The sequence below is a fragment of the Ixodes scapularis genome, unplaced genomic scaffold, assembly GCF_016920785.2.
Source record: "Ixodes scapularis isolate PalLabHiFi unplaced genomic scaffold, ASM1692078v2 PGA_scaffold3__209_contigs__length_174095766, whole genome shotgun sequence".
In the NCBI taxonomy this organism is placed as follows: domain Eukaryota; kingdom Metazoa; phylum Arthropoda; class Arachnida; order Ixodida; family Ixodidae; genus Ixodes; species Ixodes scapularis.
Window position 1 is genome coordinate 22,948,646 of NW_024609868.1, and position 21,729 is coordinate 22,970,374.

The following is a 21,729-nucleotide window of genomic DNA, read 5'->3' on the forward strand; positions in this document are numbered from 1 at the left end:
CTCGGAGCGAGAAGGAAGCGAGAGAGGCTGCGCCAAGGCGCTCGTTGCTTGCAATGGGGGGCGAGAGTAGGAAAGGCGCATGGAGCAACAGAGTTGCAACAGAGCGGGCGCCTGCTCTCGTGCAGGCAACACTGGCGCATATCCTTTCTCGAATCCTCTCCCTCACGCGCCGCCATTAAATTGCAAACGCTCTCCAGGTTTTGAGTTGCGCCCACCCTCACCATACCCTCACTACAGCCTCCCTAGGTTTTCTCTTTTTCTGTGGCGCCATCTATGTGGAGCACCTCGAACTCTCACTCCAGGTGGACGAACAGTGGCGACCGGCTAAACTGACGGAGAAGGTTTCTCGTGGATTTTCAATGGAGGACTGTCGTGCTCTCGGTTTATTTTGTGCACTCTTCCATAAAGCTCCATGCGAATTCGATTCCAATTTTTTTCTTCTCGCCGCAGCGCCATCTGTCGCAAATCGGGGGTACCCGCAAGCAGACGAGTACACAAACCGGTCACGGCGCTGCGGTAGGTTTCTATGAGTAGAGATATGGTGTACTAGAAGACTGGGCAGTGTAGCGAGCGCCGGCGGAGGGGGGGCTCTTTCAGCGATGACCGGATCGGTGGCCGCGAGAGGGCGCAACGTGTAGTAGGCGTGCTGCCGGAGTGCGGAGCGCAGGCAGCGGTAGCGCTTGGCTGGCTTGGCGTTCCGCACGGGCTCGATTGTTTCGTATTGTTTGGCTAACTCTTTACGGTATTCATTATTTCTGCTGTTTCACATATTATTTATCGCACTAATTCGTTTCCAAATGCTTTGCCCGAGACGTGCATCTTCGGGCAGGACGCCACAGTACAAATCGCGACACTGCTAGCGCGAACAAGACATTGGCGCTTTCTCGCATTTACTTCGAAAGAGTATTAGTGAGGACGAACTTTTATCACCTGCATTATAGACCCGAATGAGCTTTTTTCCCAGCAATTAGAACTTTGCTGGAAGCTTTGGTTTCTCATAGAAAAACCGGCGATCGCTTGATCGCGCTAACAATGTTGCGTTCTGAATAGCTGCGGGAAATCCATCCCCCAGGGAAACGTTCGGGAAGTCTCTTGAAAGAGACGTCCCAAACGTGTGTAATCCCCTGGATAACGTAGGATAAGCATGCTGATGGCATGATACCTAAACAAATGTGTGCTTTTGTGGCCCTATAATTTCGCTGTCACTGTAGTTGTGATCAATGAAATCCGTGGTTGAAGCGCGCACTACCCTAATGAATTGTTTCAATGTTTGGGAAAACAAAATGGGGCTTACAAAACGGATTATATCGTCTACTTCCGTAGGCTGCATGGAGGTGCCACTGTCGACTCTTGCAGCTGCTTCCACGGGCTTTCGAAGGAATTTCCAGCACTAGCCTTTATCGTATTTTCTGTTACTACGTAGGGTCTTCAAACAGGACTGTGCGCATAGTTAGAAAAATGTATCCACTCACCAGCTCTGGTAGTAACCACAGTGGATAGATTCTTATTTATCCACTGAGCACCAGCTATATTGATATGTGTGGGCACCAGGGCACACAGATAAATTTTTAATTATACACTGGGCGCCAGCGCACAGATGAGATTAATGAGGTGCACCCAAGGATTTCGGAGGCGATGGTCCGCTGGGCCATAAGACCCTTCAATTTTCTTGCGGTAAAAATAAAAAGAGGCCTCTTGGCGCCTCCTCATTGAAGAGACGGAGTGCTGGGCCAACCCTCATCATTTTAAAGTCGTTAGGAAAATTTTTGCTGATGTGAGGCTATAACCTTTAACGTCACATTTTCACAGACACTTCTCCAAGCCTTTCTAATGCAGTCAGCGTGCACAGGACCCTTCGGTGTGTCCAAACCAGTGTCAAACCGATTTAGCAGATACTTAGACTGCAAAAAGTCCGGAAAAAAAATGTAGAAGACGACTGCCATGACTGCCTGCATTACATGAAGCAGAGTCTCCCTGTCACTCCTTTTAATGTTGCGGGACGACGACTGACGCCGATCGAACTCGAAGAGGGGCACGAAAAAGGGAACGGGCTTCTTTGCCACTGTTGCCACTGTTGCAACCCGGCACCTGGCCCAATAATTGAGGTTAGGGAGGGGAGGGGGGGGGAGGGGGGCATTGAGAATATAAGAGTCGTTGCGAATTAAAGGGGTGCTTTGGGAAAAACAAGGGGGGAGTACACCCCCGTAGAGGGGTGTAGGGAAATCACTGCCCCGACACAAAACATGTCCCGTCTCTCTTGTCCCGCCGTTTTTCCGTCATTGCACGCGTTGTCTACATCCCACTGAACAGCAATGATCACAATCCATTTGACTCAACCATTAAAAAAAAAAAAAGAAACTGCAGCAAAACAAGGCGACGACGCGAACTACGCGATCACAAGCAGTACGGCCACACGGCAATCCGAGCGGAAAGGAGCACGCCTGTTACCCGCAGCGCCCCCTGGCGTCCTTGCGCTCCGTCATCGCTGCGCCGACCTCCTCCCTCCGTTGCTTCTCGGCGCGGACGACACACTGCCCAGTTCTAGAACACCATAGTAGAGAGGCTCAAGTGAGGGTGGGCGCAACTGAAAACCTGGAGAGCGTTTGCAATTCAATGGCGGCGCCTGAGGGAGAGGATTCGGGAGAGGATATGCCCCAATGTTGCATGCACGAGAGCAGACGCCCGCTTTGTTGCAACTCTGTTGCTCCATGCGCCTTTCCTCCTCTCGCCTCCCATTGCAAGCAACGAACGCATTGGCGCAGCCTCTCTCGCTTCCTCCTCGCTCCGGGATTTGCAAACGTTGAGAGGAGAAAGCAGGGTTGCCAGACAAGCAGCAACGTCCAAGATGGCGGAATTTACCATTTTTCGCGTTAAAAAAATACTTAACCTATCGCAACAAAACTGGTGGCTATGGAAAAGTAATCATTTATACCTTGCGTAAATTATTCAAGCACCTTAATGGGCTCTTATGACCTGAGTTAGGAAATAAAACGACCCTTTGCCCCATAGACTCCCAGCAAAATTTAGCAATTAAATGGCGTCCATGTCCCGTGATCCCCGATCTAGCAGTTGCACCCACCCTCACTTCAGCCTCCCTATCTATGAGCCGTTTCCCCACCTGTCTATCTTACACCCTGGTCCAGACGCAGCCGACGCTACGAGCTGATGGTACCAAACAGAAAGCGTCAAAAGAGCGCCATCGTGGTGCACGCCATGTTTCTGTACCTGTTCTATCATCGCTGAACCAATCATAAAAAAAAAAAAAAAAAAAAATCCTAGTGACTTACGCGTTTGACGCTGCTTGATTCGTTCCATTAACTCGTAGCATCGGCTTCGTCGGAACTTATGCTTTTAAGCTGAAACGAGGTATAGTGCTCTTCTTTATTATGGAGGGCGTTGGCCACTATAGTCTGTGAAAGGTTAATAACCCGGTAGATGCTCTGACGCGTTGAGCGCGAGCTTTCTGGACATCGTTGAGCGCAGGCAAAGCTCGGCAGAAAGCAGCGAACACGTGCTGGAGGCGGAGCATATACTCGGTACTTAACCTGTCACCTACTAGAGTAGAGAACGACTTATACCTTAGGCATCGCTTTAAACTTTTTTTATGACATTTGATTTTATGATTTACATTTGTTCTGGGCCGCGTTGTGTTATGGATGCTCTGAACGGGAGCTAGTCTCCGCTTGATCGGTAGTCTTTCGACAAGACAAACGGCCAGGATTCGAAATGAAAGAAGAGCCCCTTCGGAATCACTGCGGTGTTGGGGAACGTTTCGTAACTTCAAGGAACTTTCGTGGACGTCAAAGGGAAACAAGAACGGTATCTCACATTGGCAAAAAAAAAATTCCTCCTACGCAAAAAAAAAAATAATAAATCAATAAATAAATAAATAAAGCTTGTTGAAAGCTAGGAGAATTTCCATGAAGACGCCATGCCAAGAAATTTACAGTTCATCCCAGTTCACCACGTAAGCAAGGTAATTTCGGAATTGAAGAAAGATAAATCCAGAAGCCAAACTAAGTATTTGCTCGAACCTTCGGTCATAGGGTCGTTTTTAGACGCCGAAAACACGGGGCTGTCAAGCGTGACACGTGCGTGCACAACAAACAAAGCTTAAACGCAAAAAAAAATAAAAATAAAATAAAGAAAAGCAAAAAAGAACAAAAAAAGATACTTTTCGGCACGGTGGACAAGAGAGTCATTCCGCCTTGGCAGAAGACTCCCAGCTAGGAACTGAGGAAGATTCCTTGGCAGAGACCTTCAACCGGGCGGCGTTTCTGCGTTTCCCGCGATCGCGGAGGATCGTTAAAATAGCAGACATCCCCGCCGACCCCTCGGGCATCTTGGACGTCCTCGCGCCAGGAACTTTGGGATCTGTTGACTCGCTTCCTGATTGGCTGTCGGGAAGCGTCGCGAAGCGGAGAACCCGACTTCGAAGCGAACAAAAGCCACGATCCTTCATCGGGGGATTGCCTCCATCGCCATGTAACCAAAGCCGATCGCTGGATCACGTCATGAGCAAGGTGCGTGATCATCGCTCTTGCGCTTCGAACGTTCACGTGATCATCGCTCTTGCGCTTTGTCAGAGTTTCGAAGAAGCCTTCAAGGTTTGCTGTGGTGCACACTGGGGTATAGCCACTTTTAAAAAGGGTTGACAACCTGATGTCAGCCGCTTACTTAGACTGTCATTCAATAAATGCTACTTTATAAAGTTTAATGTGTGTTTTCAACATTGACGAGTAGCTATGCGGAAAGCAAGTCGTTTGCTTCTTGCGCAGGGGTTCCGGTGACGTCAGAACGACGCCGAGCTATGATTGGCTCTGATTGAAAGAATGGTGGGTAGACCTCAATACTAAATGCCTTTAGGTCTACCCACTATTTTTTTTTTTTTAAGCAGCCAATAAGAGCTTGGCGTTCTGACATCATTACAACCCCTGTGTAAGAAGCAAACAAACTTGCGCTCCGCATAGTTTTTTTGTTTTTTTTTTCGCCTTCAAATGAACCACAGCACACACTACGGGCCGCCATCAGAGCCAGTTCAATGTTAAGTAAGAGACTTTCACATGACTTCAGGCACCACAAATGACTGCGCTATACCGGAAAGTCACGGGGCACGCTGTCGGCTACGGATTGGCTACGATAACTCGTAGCCTTCGCTGTGGCCCATTTTATAAGGTGAAACAAAGAGCAAAAACTGTTCTCCAAGACGTAACGAGAACAACTCCAGATGACCCCATTAACAAACGGGCGGTCGACACAGTGGTAGATCCGGCAGTAGCGACTTCGTATTATAGCGAAAACGTTTATTTTTCCCTGCGTTTGGCAGCCGTCCTGTTTTGTCTCGACAATTTATAAGAACTGCGCCGATTCCCGCGGTACCGAGCACGGTTTTAAAACGCGGTTGGGCCGCATAAATCAAAGGCATGAGGTACTGCACTCATGTGAAGTGTCCCTCGATCGACAGTGTGTAATTTCTAAAATCCCACTTTTTTGTGTGTCTTTTACCTTAATTTAGGATTATTAAATAATAGTTCCACTGGAAAAAAAAACGCTACGCCAATTTAAATTTAAATGGTCTCATTAAGAGCACTGCAAAGTCAATCAAATGGCACGCGAGTAACGCAGTCTTAATGAGATATTCCTCGTCAGCCCCTTCAGTTAGACGTTTTCAATATAAATTGTTACTCAATTTGTTTAAAATGAGCCTTGCAACAATCTCTATATTAGAGTACATCCGACTGCAATATCACCAACCAGAATTCCTGTTTCAGTCGCATAATCTTCAGCACCAATTTAACGCCACCTTTACACAAAGCGAGGTGTGAACCCCGTAGAAGCCTTTGCACAAATGGAGGTGTAATATGTTGTATCACACATATCTAGGTTTTTTTTAGAAGTCGCTCTGGACATCCGCTTATACGAGGAGCGTGCAACATTATTTTGCAATTTGTTATTTTACTGTGGATACCAGCCAGTTTAAGTCCGGTAGCTGTGTCTATCTTCTCGTCAGTCTCTTCCTTGAAACTGATGCACTTGCACCACCGGTGTGGCAGCCTTTCCACGCCATGCCGGCGGAACCACTTTTTGGAAGTGCATCGCGCCTACACCTGGCAGCTGTTTCCAGTTCGTCAATGACCGCGAAGTGGCGTCCTCGCATGAGTTTTTTTCGTGTCACCAAAGGGCCGATAACCACTGGGGGTCCAGTCTAGGTCCACATATGCACGACAAAATGCCCAGCAGAGCAAGCAGGACGTTTGACGTGTCAGAAAGATGAACGAACCTGGCCAGGCGCCGGCCAATCACGGCCTGTTGTGAATGCACGTGGCACCATGATCGGCCAGCGCCTGATCGGGTTCGGCCATCTTTCCCACGCGTCGTACGACCCGTCAGCCTTTTGATCGTGCATGTGTTCGGTCCTACCTAGCCCCCCCCCCCCCCCCCGCCCCCCCCCCCCCCCCCCATAGTTATCACATGTGCGAGGCCAAAAAAAAAAAGAATCTGCAAGGATGCCTTCTCCCGGTAAGCAGCTGCCCAGGCGCAGGCGCTATGCACTTCTAAAAAGTGGCTCCACCAGGTCATTGAGAGGCTGCCACACCGGTGGTGCAAGTGCATTAGGTTTTAGGAAGAGTCTGTCGAGAAGGTGGACATATCTACCAACCTCCGAGTGGCCATTATCAGCAGGAAAACAATAGATTGTTAATCAATATGGTACGTTTCTCGGTCTCTTAACCAGCACGAAAGTGGGTTTGGAACCTAGAAAATTAAATAAAAATATGTAAAAAAAACTTCGGGCGCCTCCAGAAAAAAAAAAAAAATAGACAGTCAACGCCCTTTCCGACCCCAAAAACGTGTTGAATATTATCATAATTTCTTCCTCAAGAAGGGTCGTTGTATATCATTCCGGTTTTTTTTTCCAAAACGTTCTAAAAAGGTGATGTGATTCATTTCAAGATTGCCCGAAACGAGCATCGTGGATCATTTCGAGAGTGCCCGAAACGTTCCAGAGCGATAATTGTGAATCATCCCGCGAGTATATGCAACGTTCTTGTGAGGTCATTGTGGATCATCCCAAGAGAACCCGAAATATTTCAGAGATTCTTGTGAATCATGTCGAGAGTGCCCGAAACGTTGCAGAGAAATCATCGTGGATCATCGTAAGAGTGCTCAAAACAATCAAGCGAGGCCATTGTAAATCATCCCGAGATTGCTTGAAGCGTTCCAGAGAGGTTACTGTAAACCATCCCGAGAGCACCTACAACGTTCTTGAGAAGTCAATATGGATCATCTCCAGTGTACCGGCGATGTTACAGAAAGGTCATTGTGGCTTATCCCGGTATGTTTGAAACGTTCCAGAGAAATTATTCAGGAGTATCCAGAGGGTGCCCGAAACATTCTAAAGAGGTCATTGTGAATCATTCGGAAAGACCCCAAAACGGTCAAAAGAGGTCGTTGTGAATAATCCCGAGAGCGCCAGAGAATAATTTGTGGATCACCCGAGACTGCTTAAGATGATCTAAACAGGTCATTGTGGAATATCCAGTAAGTGTCTGAAATGTTTGAAAGATGTCACTGTGGATCATGCAACCTTTCATAGAAGTCAATGTGGATCATCTCGTGAGAGCATGAAACGTTTAGAAAATGTCACTTTCGATTGTCGTGAGATTGCCCAAAAGGTTCCAAAAAGGTCACCGATGATTATTCCGAAAGTTCCCGGAGCGTACTAAAGAGCCCATTGTGGATCCTCCCGAGAGTGCCCGAAACGTTTGAAATAGCTAAAGTTGAAGCCTGGGAGAGTTGTTATGCCATTCATAAAAGGTTAAAACAGCGCAAAAAACGACGGACAAGGTAAAGAAGGACACGGACAGAGCGCTGACTCGCAACTCAGTTGCGAGTCAGCGCTCTGTCCGTGTCCTTCTTTACCTTGTACGTCGTTTTTTTTGCGCTGTTTTAACCTTTTAAGTTTGAAATAGGTCCCTGTGGATCACCCCGAGAATGTACAAAATATTCTAAACAAATGATGGTGGATTATCTCGGGAGTGCCCGAAACGCTTAAAAGATTTCACTGTGAATTATCTCATAGGTGCTCGAAACGTTCCGAAAATATCACCGATGATGATCCTGAGAGTGCCGGAAGCGATCTCAAGAGGCCATCGTGAATCCTCCCGAGAGTGCCCAAAACATTCCATAAAGGTCATTGTGGGCCATCCCGAGAGTGTCGAAAACGTTCTAGAAAATTAAGTGTGGATCATCTCGAGAGTGCCAAAACGTTTCAAATAGATCATTAGGATCACTCTGGGTACACAAAACGTTCCAAAAATATCACTGAGGTTTAACCCGAGAGCACCAAAAACGTTCCAAAGAGGTTAGTAAGGATTACCTCGAGAGCGACCGAAACGTTCCAGAGATAATTATGGATCATCCCGATAACGCTGAAAATGTTCTGAAAAAAAAAATATGATTCATACCGAGAGTGTCAGAAACCTTCAAGGTTATTGTGAATTATTCCGAGAGGGCCGAAAATATTCCAGAGAAATAATTGTGGATCATTCAGAGAGTTCTTGAAACGTTCGGAAGAGGTTATTGAGAATCATTACGACAGTGCCGAAAACATTCCAAGGAGCTTATTGTGGATCGTCCCGAGAGTGCTAAACACGTTTAAAACAAGCAATTAAAAATCGTCCCAAGAGCGACCGAAACGTTCCAAAGAGGTATTCTGGATCGTTTTGAGAGTGCCAAAATCGTTCCAAAGTAGTAATGTTGGATCACCCCCAGAGAATACCTGAAACGTTTCGAAGAGGTCATTGAGAAGCATTCCGAAGATACCCGAAACGTACCAAAGAGGTCGCTGAGAATTATCCCGAGTGTGCCGACAACGCTCCAAAAAGTTCATTGTGGGTCATCTCGAGAGTACCGGAAACGTTTCAGAGAGATCATTGAGGATCGCCCCGAGAGTGACCGAAACGTTCGAGAGAGGTAATTATGGATCATTTCGAGAGTGCCGAAAAATTTCCAGAAAAATAACTGTGGATTATTCCGAGAGTGCCAGAAACCTTCTAAAGAAGTAATGGTGAATCATCCCGAGAGTGCCGAAAACGTCAAAGAAAAATAATTGTGTATAGTTTCGAGAGTGTTCGAAACGTTCCGGAGAGATCATTATGGATCATCCAAAGAGTGTACCAAACGTCCTACAAAGGTAATAGTGGATCATATTGGGAGTGCCCGAAACATTGAGATACTAAGGGTTATAGCCTCAAATCTGGAGCTGCGAATCCGATCCGGTGTCTACAGCGGCCGCGGTGGCTCTAGCAAGAGCAAGGCCGGTAAGCGGTTGCAAATAGAGAGCAGTGAGTGAGCGCGGAGCCACCGGGGTTTATTTCGAGACACGTCCCGGGACCTGTTTCCCGAGCGGCCCCCCGTGGCCCCGACGCTGTCCAAATCCGAACCGCGAGCGACTCACGTCCGACTCTGTGTCTGCGAAGAGGCGACCGCCAGCGGGACACCTCCAAATGTCGGCCCCAGGGCCCGTCGTCAGGTGAGCGAACCTCCACCGCCCCCGGACACCGACCCTAGACTTCGCGAGACCGGTGGACGAGCGGCGTAGATGAACCGCGAACCTAATTAGCAGCGAGGACCTATAGACGTTTTAAGACTATAGGCGTCGCTGGCTGTATGTGACCTCAAAGTGCGCACCCCTTTTCTCGCGCCGTGTGGCTGCGCTGTCTGTGACGTAAACGCCCCCTAAAAACAATCACGTTAAGTTGAGTGAAAGTTTTTGATTGCGGGATCTCTGGAGCGTGGTCTGAATGCACGCACAGAGAGGGTACGGAATTGTGAAGACGAGCTCGCAGTGGTTCTGTCCGGTAGGGTGGGATGCTTCCGGAAGGCGGACACATTGACTATTTGAGACGCCGATTGTTTTAGAGAACGCGACCTTCGACAGCCGATGTGAGAGAATGGTTCTCGATGTGTAGAGACGAATATTCTTGCAATGAGCCGAAGGAAGAATTATAAGTTATGAGGGTGGCTTTGTTTACTTGACACTCACGATCTATGGTATCGAAATCATGAGGAGTTTAAAACGCGAAATATTAATGAGTTCGTTGACCATAGGTATATATCGTATTCCACAAAGCCTGTCAAAATTGAAGTCATAAAAAGTGTTGCGAGGATGAATGAAGGAACTTTGTGAGACTTGTCGACTATCGTCTTATTGGCACCGCTGTGGGCACGCCTCTTATGCAAGCAAATGAATGAATGTTTATCTTCCGAAAGAAGTTTAGCAACTACGGACTCTTCTGAGCTGTTTGCTACGAACCCTAACGTTAATATACCAACCCCTGCCATATACAATATTATATATTGGCGTTATGGCAGGCATGTAAAAAGAAGTGGGCAAAAGGGTTATGTGGGCCATATGTTACACCTAACAAAATTCACTTCAACACGCATCTGAATCGAATCGTTCCATTCATTCAGTTCCGTTCGCTTTCGAGCGGCGGAAGTTTCAGCCCTGCATTACGAATAAACATAAAACAAGTAAAAGTACATCACACGTAATATGCGTTGAATTGAGCAATCAGAGTGCGACAGCTTCCCGGTGCCACCGTCGAAGTTATGTTGGCTTCACTACTATGATCAAGCACAATGCAGTGAAACCAGCTTTGTTTTATTCGCGCGGCGGTACTCATTGTCATTGTTCGCCGTGGACGGGACGTAAAGTTTATGTAGAAACTGCGCTTTCGCTTATAAAGCAAAACACGACAAACTTCCTTTTTGTCTCCTTTTTTTTTTTTTTTTGCGCTACCGACCAGTTTGATTGAGGGGTCCAGAATGGCATCTCACAGATACCAATTTTCTCTTAGAACTGATACCAAATGGTTGGGGGATCGGTGGCCGAGTGTTTTAACGTGGAGCGAAAGCTCTGACTGCAGAACCCAGCGATCCTGGGTTCAAGCCCTACCCCCTGACCGTTTCGGTCAGGATGAGCACCGCACCGGCCTGAGGTCGTGTATCACTGCGTGGTGCACGTTTAAGACACCAGGCTAGCGGTTGTAGTGCACTGGCTGAATTTCTCAAATACAGCTGATACACCAGACACCCATTGAGGCTGACTAACATCCGGCTGAATAAACATACACACGACACAATTATTATTATACCAAGCGGTCGTTTGCAAGCTTCAGTATCAGATCATTCAGGCTCCCTTAAAGTTGGCAGAAATAATGAGAACATAGAGTGTTCAACGTTGGCGTCTAAAATACTTCTTTTTTCCTTTTTTTTTAACTTGGCGTTACACTTTTTACTACTATAATACGAACGCGATTTAAAATACAACATAAATAATTTATGTACTGCAGTCGATCAAAAAAGATTGTCAATCCTAAAGCCGGGGCCACACTGCTCATACATCATGCAAAAGGCAGTCTGCGAACACGAGTCACCGCAATGTCCGTAATTCGAATGCCGCGTGACTAAGTTTCTTCTTGAGCTCATTAGCATGCGGCATTCGAAGCACAGACCTCACAGTGACTTGCGTTCGAATCTGTTTGCAGACTGTCATTTGAATGATGTGTAAGCAGTGTGACCCTGTCTTAAAGGTCACTACTATCTTAGCAGAAAACCTAAATAAGAAAACGAGAGATAACGGACGCGTTTTTCTTTTTATAACTGAGTGTGATGTGTCGGTGCTCCCTCGATAAGCTGGCTTGATTCCAAGTTGTCATATTCGCGGTTGTTCAGGGTTTAAAAGAGAAGAAGTGATAAGCGATTGGGTGGTAAAGATTAGATGATGTCTTGTTGTTATCGTTGTACGCATGTCTTTTCCAAAATTAAACCAGTTAAAAGTAGCGTTCTGTGGTGTACGTCCTTCTTCTACTAGTCCTTCGGGTTTTAGCGCGTTTAATTTTCTACGGCGTTATCACTTTCTCCTCGCGATCGTGGGTTTTTGCGTACGGGTGCACCGGCTTTTGCCCGAAAGGTGCACTAACAATAACAACTACACCTGTAAAAAAACAAAAAGTATTTGAAGGAAGATGTTGCAAGCAACGCGCAGTAGGGGACAAACTATACTTTCCCAGCTCGTGGTCAAGACAGGATGAACTCCTCGGTGTGTCCATATTCTCGCCCAGGACGCGAGCCTGCCCGGCCAGGGCGTCCCGCAACAGGGCAGTCCCCTGTTGAGCCCGACGGGCCTGCCGCTCCTGCCCAAATTCTACGAGCCGCCGGGTGACAACAACTCGGCCATGGACTTCGACGCCTTCAAGCACCACAAAAGTGAGTGCGTGATAAGCAGATCTAGATGGGAGAGTCTTGGTGAGACAAGGTTCGGCCCAATTATCCGTTACAACGTGGAAATTGTAGGAGAGTCTCCTTTGTGCTCCCAGGGAGGAATAACCTCAATATGCCACTCAGTATCAAACGCTCCACGTTCCTGACGTCATGGAAAATGAGAAGCAACCGTCAGCGTCCTCTCGGAGATTGGCGTCTTGGAAAACAAACCTCCGGTTATTTTCCAATGCACCGAGTCACATTTGGTGTTTAAAGGTGTCTTGCTTTTTGTGTAGGGACCCTTTCCTGTCGTATGTTACGACAAATCATACAGTCGGTCGTTTAATTATGTCGCCCTCGAGCTGACGGCAGAGCGGATGAAACCTACGAGCTGGCTGGAACAGTCATTAGCCGTCTGTCTAACTCCATGTCACATCGCTCTCGATATGTATGGATAGAGGGTGATTGTTTCTGAAAAGGCCTGCAGCCCCGATATTCGTCTACTCAACTCTAGTTTTACCAATGTGCGAAGTGGAACTTAGTAACACACTTTCGGGCGGCTCTTCACACAGGCTTCATGGCTGAACAGCTCACGCTCGTTCTCTTCAGATGATGGAAAAATGGGAAAAGCGCTAAGAAAATTAGAGCTTTCCGAATCTGGCATTTAAATATGTGGAAAAAGTATTAAAAAAAACTGAGACAAATATTCAGAGCATCAGCTGGAATCGCGTGCTTAGACATCTTGTTGACGTCGCGCTGTGCTCTTGTGCGCAGAGAAGACCTTCTCTTCGTCCAGCTTCTATGAGGAGCCCAACTGCATCTACCCGACGGTCGAAGAGCAGGTCGAGCTGGCGCGCAAGATCGCAGACTCCCTGTCGGCCGACACGAACCGAACGTCTCGAGGCGCCAATATGTTCTTCAAGCGCGTCAAGAGGTCCCACAAGTGGATCCATGAAGGTGCGCTAAGCGACGGTCTCTCGGAGCCATAGCAACTGCGTGTGCTCTTGTGACCTTCGGCATAAAAGCCCGTTCACACACGTGCAACCAAGTACGACCGAGAGAGATAAGACCGGTTTTTAAGCCTCTCACGACGTCTCTCGGCGTTCTCAGTTGCAAGCGTGTGAACGAGCCTTAATTCCTTGCCCCAACCATGGCCTTCTAAGATTCTTGGCGCGCAAAGCTCTCCTCCGGCCCTTCCAAACGATCGTTTGCCCAGCAGATTAGGCGGATTGGTGGCCGAGTGTGCTAGCGCACACCAGCTCAGAGCACGTGGAGGGAACGCTTGCGTGGAAAGCGTGGAGGGAAACCTATAGACAAAACACGACCACACAAGTAGCGTAAACCACAGCTCCTCCAGAGCTCTGCAGGACGGTGTGGCTGCACAGCCAGCATTGGCATCTCTTAAATGTGTGCACGCGGTACAGAGCTCGTAATTTTGTTAACACTGCGAAGACTAAGGAGCACGAGCGCGTTGAAACGCAATTCAAGCGCCCCCTGGTGCACTGACTATGGCAGTGCTTTTGTTGTTGTTGTTGTTTCACCCAGCCTTTGCTAAGACGCAGCTTCTCGCAAGCCGCCCCTGGTCACCAGTAAGCAGTGGGAGAGATTGTCCCAGAAAATTCCATTGCGGCGAAAGGGCAAAAGCCGTGAAAGCCCAGCCAATAGCAAATGAAGCAATGACGAGACGGCATCCGGTGTACACTTGCACACTTGCGAGAAACACGAAAAACGACAGAACGAAAACGATAGGTAGAATTAAGCGCACTAAGATAGAGAACAACACTAGGATTTCAACCTGCCATTTATTTGACAAAATAATGTGTGTTGTGGTAAAATACAAGAAGAAGTTCGGGCTAACGAGCGCATTTTTAAGCCCAATGATGGTGATTTCCATGCCTGCACCCAGCGCCACAACGGCGGAAACAGCTGCGAGCCATTTCTTTTTTTTTTTTTTTTTTCCCCTAAAACCAAGCGTCTTGGAGGCCATGCCCGAACCCCCGAATATTGCGCTCAGTATGGGAAACACTGATAGGGGAATCTACGGGTCACGATATAAGCAGGGTACAGACCAGGGGTGGCCAAAATGCCCCGGCCTACGAGCCGCAAACAAGACCACGAAACTTCCAGAGGGGGGAAGGGGGGGAGGGAGGGAGGGGGCAATTTTTTTGTGTACAGCAATAAACGAAACTCGAACTACTTTCAATCTATCCGAGTCAAAAGCAGTCCAACTGTACGTAAGGTAGCAGGAGCGCAAGACCACCAAACCGCAACCTGTCTTTCGATTTAAAACGCGTTCCATTCCTTTTTTTCGGAAAGTGCTCGTGTGACCGGGAGGGAAACGGGGGAGTGTGTGTGTGTGTGTGTATGTGGGGGTGGGGGGCGGGGGAAGCTAGGGCAGGGAGCCGCAATCCGCACTTTAACACGCAAAGAGCCGCATGCGGCTCGCGAGCCGCAGCTTGGCCGCCCCTGGTATAGACCTTTTGCAAAACCCCATCAAGCAACAACAGCAGTCCCCATTTCTTGGGTACGAAGCTTGTGATCGGATCCGAGGCCTTGCCCAACACTGACGTCACACTCGTTTTTCGATACCAGCTGAGCCGAGTTCACGACGGACGCCGCACGCAGCCCTCGTGCGGCGTCCGCAGAACCTATATACTGGATGGCGCACACTTTTGAAAGGGGTTTATTGCTGGTTGCCCTGACGGAGCTGCCATAAATAATACACCTCACGAGTCGTGTGCACTGCCATCAATGGACAGGCGTGAAAGGGTACGCTCCACGAAGGGTCGTTGTTGGCGCCCGCCTTCCCTCGAGGAATGCGGCTTCTAAGGCCATAAACTCGAGCCCCTGCTTCAAACGACGAAACACGGGGTGCTGTGCGCTTCTGATGGAGCACAGAGCGCCGATCGAGCATCTCCTACCCGGGAGCTATACCACATGACGCTTCAGCGTACTTTCGTGGGCAGATGGCCAAGGTCAAGCTGGCAGGTGCTATTCTTATCGAAGATGAACATCTTTGTTGTTCCAGAAGTATTTTATTTCCGTTTCAATAACCGTTCATTTGGCCGCCTTCCGGCAACAGTTGCACCCGCTCCACTGTGGACATTAAAAGAGTCCACAGCCCCTGCTCGACCCCTTTCTAGGGGTCAATGCTTTAGCGCAGCACCCGCGGAGCTCCGTCTCGTAAAATTGAGAATGAGGCCGGTTAGAAAGAACATTCCGAGTTCCGTCCCAACCTCGGCCAATTTTAGCCCGACTGCGCTGCGTACCCGCAGATGCAGCGGCAGCACTTCTGGTCATGACAACGGCCTCCGCGAAAGACGTTCTTTGGCCCAGGCCCGAAAGCTTTGTGCAAGCCTGAGTGCTTTATTCGTTTCGGGCATAGAGCCTCTAATTTCCAGCCACAAGGAACAGGAGCTGATAAAAGATTGCGAGAGCAAACCCTTCTTCCACCTCTTGGCTGGAAATCCCACCGTGCTCGAAATAGAGTATAAATGAGGAGGTGGAACCGAGAGAGGCACTCACGCCCGGGGAAAGCAGCAGGGTATGAATTCAGGCGCCTAGAGAGACATAAAAAGCGACACAAGAAGTAGGGTGAAGAGTTGGGCGAGTTGGTTTTGCGTATCGAAGATGTGCAAAACCAAATTTAGTTAAGAGTCAGCGCTCTGTCTGTCTGCGTCTCCTCTTGTCCTTCGCCTTGTTCGCGCTGTCTTTGATCTTCGACAAGAAGGGAGAACCGAGTTCAAAGCAGTCATAATTTTGTCAGAAGATGAACACTGTGGCAGGACCGCTGATACCTACAACAAAACCAGATATAACTCACACCACAATAAATGCGTATCTTCATTCGCGCGTCGGGGACTATATGTAAATTGGGGAATGTCTCCGAATCTGGACCCTTCTCCCTTTCTACAAGGGCGCAGCCATCTTGAATGTCGTCACTTCTGATATATGCGTTAAAACATCGCTTTGATCTCTCTACGCCGCTAGAAGGTGTTCATGAAAAATCCTTGATTGTCACATATCCTTGGTCTGCCTCACATATGTTTTCTCGCATGTTCCAAGTTTAAATTTTTATTATTTTTTCACCGCATACTAGATACGGAACCCACGTGACTGAGAACGAAAGGAAACGAAAAACGTTTATATACAGCATGTAAACTATATTGCAACTTAACCCGAGACTGGGGTATGAAATAGAAATTTATCAATGGTGACAGATGGGCCAGTTGGTACATGGTCTATGTACAAACGTAGAAGGGACATAACGCTTCTAAGCCTCTTTAGACGGCCCGTAAAAATCAGTTTCTCAACGTATCACGTTGCAATTTATTACAGGGGTGTAAGCAGGTGGCGAAAGTTTACAGTACGAAAACTAAAAAATAACCTTACCTCGTTAAAAAAAAAAAAAAACTGTTCTGAGCAATTTACGCCGCCACTTCGCAGGCGATGCATGAGTAGAGAAAAGTGCTGCCGACAGATGGCGTACGCCGCGTAACACTGTAGCCGCGTCGAGTGAGCACCGGCCGATTTGAGTTGATAGCAGACGATCTCTCTGCGCGTGCCTCGTCTGCGAAGTGGCAACATAAATTGCCCAGAACAGTATTTATTTTTAACGGGGTATGTTTTTTTTTTTTTTTTCACTGTAAACTTTCACCACTTCATTGTACCAGTATAGTAAACTGGAGTGCGATACGTTGAGAAACCGAATTTTGCGGGCCGTCCAAAGTGCCTTAGAAGTGTTCGTGTACGTGCTGTAGACGAGAGGATAGTGCACGACCCTTCGAATGTGCCAAGCGCCAACAGACACATGGCAACGTAACTGATCAGATGAGCCCAGAAATGAAACAAGATACTTTCGGGGCAGTGCCGTACGGTCATATACTTTTGAGTACATAAGATAATGAGAAATAATATAGCTAGTGGGGACCGCAGACACAGAAAAAGACCGGATCAAATGTTTCAGGTCATATTGTCCGCGGGGGCTACATGTACACAAATTAGTAGCCGTAAATAGAATTGTTGCTCCTATGACTTCCTTTCAACTTTTAATTTCTGTCAAGTGTCTACTACACTAAGTTCAGTTGTTAGAGCGAATGAGAGTCACGAGTTCAAAACCGCTCAAAATCCCGCCGCCCGCAAAGCGACCATTTCTTCCACTAGACGACTCAGAAAATCGCTAAATCTTGTGGGAAACAGCTAAATTGACAACACTGAATAAGACCCCAAATCTCAGCATCGTCGGTAATAACCCTGCGTTGGGCTCCAATGTGGGATCTGAAAATATAACGCCCAATTACGCTGGTGTCAAAGCTCATTCTAACATCAGGTTCATTTTAAGATGTACAGCAGTGAAGGATAGGAACTGCAGCTCATAGCTCTGCTAGCTGTTCCTGCTGCGTGAGAGTCTGTGCAGCCGAGGTGCGTCCTTGTGCAAGAATCTCGCGCTTACAGCCTTCACTTCGGTAGATCTTAATTAAGGCTGGCATGCCTTGCTCTCCACAACTAGCTCAAAAGATACGCGTACGCATTTATCTTATGTAGAGCGAAACACAGGAAACTTAATTGGTGTTGACGGAATTTGGCGCATCCTTCGAATCTCTCGAAAGAATCGATGCGCCTTGATCGTTACAACATGACACCATCCTCTGAATACCTCCTTCTTTGTCCTCCAGCTCCCGACTACTCAGACTCCGAAGCGACTCTGTCCGGCACAGAGACGTCCCGGGAGGACGACCGGACGCCCGATCCGCTGAACGTGCCGTACAAGGTCAGCAAGGTAGGTGGTTCCCATTCTTGTGCAGCGATTCCCAGTGAGATCCCTCCGGATGCAGGGTCCCCCAAGGCTCAAGCTCATCCTGGACCCACGGCACCTACAGGACGCGAACACGCTGCGCCAGTCGGGCATCAGCATCGTGGAGCACAGCGCCATCAGCCCAGAGGTGTGCCTGGACCTGGTAAAGGACCTCAACTCTCCGTGCGGCAAAGGCGCAGCCATGTTCGCCAAGCGCAAGAAGAAGTCCGAAGAATGGGTAGTGGACGTAGACCGCATCAAGGCTCAGCTAGGAGATCGCTGGCCAGAGCCCCACCAACCCGTGGCGCCAATACGAACCCCGATCAAAACGCCTGTGGACCGTTTCAAAGAGTCTCTCGTCAACCCCAGACTAAGGGTGAGAAAACTGTCACACTCTTAACATAAACCTAGTAGCTGCAGCAGTTACTACTTTTCTCTGAATGTTACTACCTCTTTACTAAGTATTTACTACCTCAAACGCGCGATAGGTAGTAAAAGGTTTGTAAGTCCAGCTGTTACTATCTTTTTCTGACTGTTATTACCTTTTTACTAGTTATTTACTTCCTCAAACGCGCTACAGGTATTAGTAACTGCGGCTGCTATGGGTTGAGGTGGCTGGGATGTCCATGAATTAGGATGCGGAGAGGGGGGGGGGGGAGAGGGGGTCAAAGTGCATGTGCATAAGTCTCCCCCTTGGATACACCACTGGTCGCAAATAATTACTATGTGCACCGTTACTTCTTAGAGATACATTCCTTAAAATGTTTAGCAATAATATTGGAGAATAATATTAGTGCGAAAGCAGCACCACCCATATTGTAACATCGTTCACCGACGAGGTGGTCACTGGCCAACCGACTTGTTTCAAATGATCAGCATAAAAGACACATGGGTAGCAATTGGTTTAGCGTGTCGTCGCGCGTACCATCTGTGTTAAATGAATAACACGTGTGCAAATGAGCGTGTAAGCAGAGTGGGTAAACAAATCTATCCAAGCGATAATAATTTTTCTTGCAAATTGTGAGTTTGAAGTTAACTAGGGCCACCTGGGTCTTGTGAGAGTTCGTGCCAGTTACCATCTAAAGGTAGTCAATATACTAAGTTGGTTAGTAACCGTTACAAGCTTCTTGACCTAGCAACCGATACTAGTTTGACTGTTAATTCCTACGGTTACTAGATACAGAGGGCGACACTGTTAGCGCGAACAAGCAATCGACGATTTTTTCAGTTTTTCTTTTTGAAACCAAGGGGTGTCATCCAAGTTATTATTGCAATGGAAAGAGCTCATTTAGTTCTATGATGTAAGCGATAACATTTCGTGCTCGCTAATACTATTCAAAAGTAAAATGCGAAAATGCGCCGATGTCGTGTTCGCGCTAACAGTGTCGCGATGTGTACCTAGTAACATATGTGACAAGTAGTTATTAGCCTTCACCTTGTAAATACTACTATCGTTTGAAGCGTACAGCGAAACAGACGGGACGGAAGAAAGGAGACAAACAATTGCTGATTTTCCTCTCTGTTCTTCCGTACCGTCTGTCGCTGTACATTTTAAAATATCATGCCCTACCAACACGCCCAAGACTATCCTAAATAAATACTACTTTTTTCTTTTTCTTTTTTAAGTGCGCGTTATAGATTTTAGGAATCCGAAGCATGTGTGTGTGTGTGTGTATGCTCAGACGGCGGCAAGCTGATCAGCCCCAATGGGCGTTTGCCGTGTCCGCTGTCACGATGACAAATCCTGCCAGTGCAGTACGACTGCTAGCTTCGGGCACCAGGTGAAAATCAGTCCAATTACAGCTAAGCTATGGAACTGATCCCAGCTGCTTGACGCTGAAAATGAAACAATCCAGCTGGACCCAGCTATGACCAGTTCCATAATCCAGCTGTAAGTTCGCTGGTTTTCACCCGCGTGAAGCACGTTGAAGACGCTTTCAACGTGAATCACGCAGTAGTGATCCACGACCGCACGCCGGTACGATGATCATTCAGACCTGAAAGGGTACGGGTGAAGACAGAGCCCAATAACCCAGGGTTCTGCAATGCGAGCACACTCGGCCACCAATCCCTCTGTCGAACCACAAGGCCCGTGCGACTATCGCAGATCGTCAAGAGTCCATGGGAGGCGGCGCTGGAGTCGCCCATCGGCAGCTGCGAGAAGGCGTTCGCCGTGGTACGACCCCATGAGGTGGTCGAGTCTGTCATCCGGGCGGCAGAGGCCAAGGGACCCTTGGAGGCCTACCAGAACGGCTACGGTACCTACGACTCGGCCGTGAGCCCTGTGCCGCCTCCCGTGACTACGGTGACCTACAACCCGACCGATCCATGTCTGGCCAGGGCACCTCGCGGGTGGCGAGGACCCACCTCACGTGAGTAACCAAGTAGCGGTACAGGGGGGTATCCACTGGACGCCACATTTGAGTGCGCTGTGCCCGGTAATCCTGATGGCGTGGAATGCACCGTTGCCAAAGAACTGCTCAAACTCGCCTTCAGCACGCACTCAGCAGCCACAGACGCAGCTATGGCCGCCAATGAATATTCCATTTGCGGTAAACAGCGCATCGTTACAACGCGGAAAGGAGTACTTGGTGCGTCTGACGTGTTTTGCGTCGGAGATTTTAATATTTAGGAACACCGACGCCAAATGCTGAGGCGAATGGTGTTTCCTAGGTTCATCTATGTGCACACCTGGAAAACTATTTCTGTTTCGAGGGCATGTAACAATCTAATGTAATTTTGTTGGAGCGGAGGAGGCTTGTCGATACAAATTAACCAGTGATGTGGTTCGTCTGAATCAAAGGTGCTTGAATCAGTATTCAACCACCTTTTGTAAAAGAAGTTCACTTCAGAGTAGGGGTCTCAAACTCCTTCCGGTGCAGGGGCCAGATAGCCCACTCCGAAAGGTAGAGGGCCAACGCGCAGAAAGAGGGGGAGGGGGGATATGTATTAAGTAAAAAAAAAAAAGCTGTTGTTTTTACTTTGCAACGTATTCGAGTCTATCATCGGCACACTTTAGGTTTTATGAAGGGACCTCGTGCTTTCTGCTTCTCGTACATTTGCGTCTTTAGCTTTGAGGTCCTAATGAGACTACTTTAGGCCCAACCCTGATGTGATGACAAATTGTAACATTACACCAGACCGCTAACTTGCTTGCAATTGTCAATGGAAAAAGAGAGCAAGTACACTTGCTATGTCACTCAGTTTTCTCGGAAATAATTACAGTTCAACATTTCTTTAAAAAAAAAAAAAAGAAGCTTCATGCGACAATTTTTGGTTGCCTGACATTATTTGTAGCGGCATTGTTCGGAAATAGTGTGTTTTTCGACTTCTAGAAACCCAAGTATCCTTTGAAGTTACTCCTACTGAGTTCGTGCCGCCGGGGTGAGTCTTAAAGAGCTTGCGCTTGTAGCGTGGTAGAGCGATTGTCAGGTGATTAACACGAGGAAGAGCTCAAAAGCAAAATTTAAGGCAAAACAATACTGAGTCCAGAGGAAACGGAAAAGGGAAAAATATGTTAACAGGTTATGAGTGCACAGCTACGTTGTAAGCGTCAATCAACTGGCGGCATGATACCTTATTGCGCATACAACGCTTGAGACATGAAAACGAAGGTTCGCAGCCCAGCAAGTCCGCGGGCCGTGTGTTTAAAACCCCGGCTTAAAAAA

General features: G+C 47.9%; 1 protein-coding gene across 1 annotated transcript in view; it reads left to right on the top strand.

Annotated features, from left to right (window-relative positions):
* LOC8034309 (synaptopodin 2-like protein) overlaps positions 1-21,729 on the top strand; it is an 85,798-nt gene that overhangs the window by 59,282 nt on the left and 4,787 nt on the right. Inside the window, exons 6-10 of the mRNA XM_029975981.4 lie at positions 12,129-12,273; positions 13,042-13,224; positions 17,943-18,046; positions 18,102-18,437; positions 20,169-20,433. Coding sequence (XP_029831841.2) covers positions 12,129-12,273; positions 13,042-13,224; positions 17,943-18,046; positions 18,102-18,437; positions 20,169-20,433 — 1,033 coding nt within the window. The remainder of the gene's footprint in view (positions 1-12,128; positions 12,274-13,041; positions 13,225-17,942; positions 18,047-18,101; positions 18,438-20,168; positions 20,434-21,729) is intronic.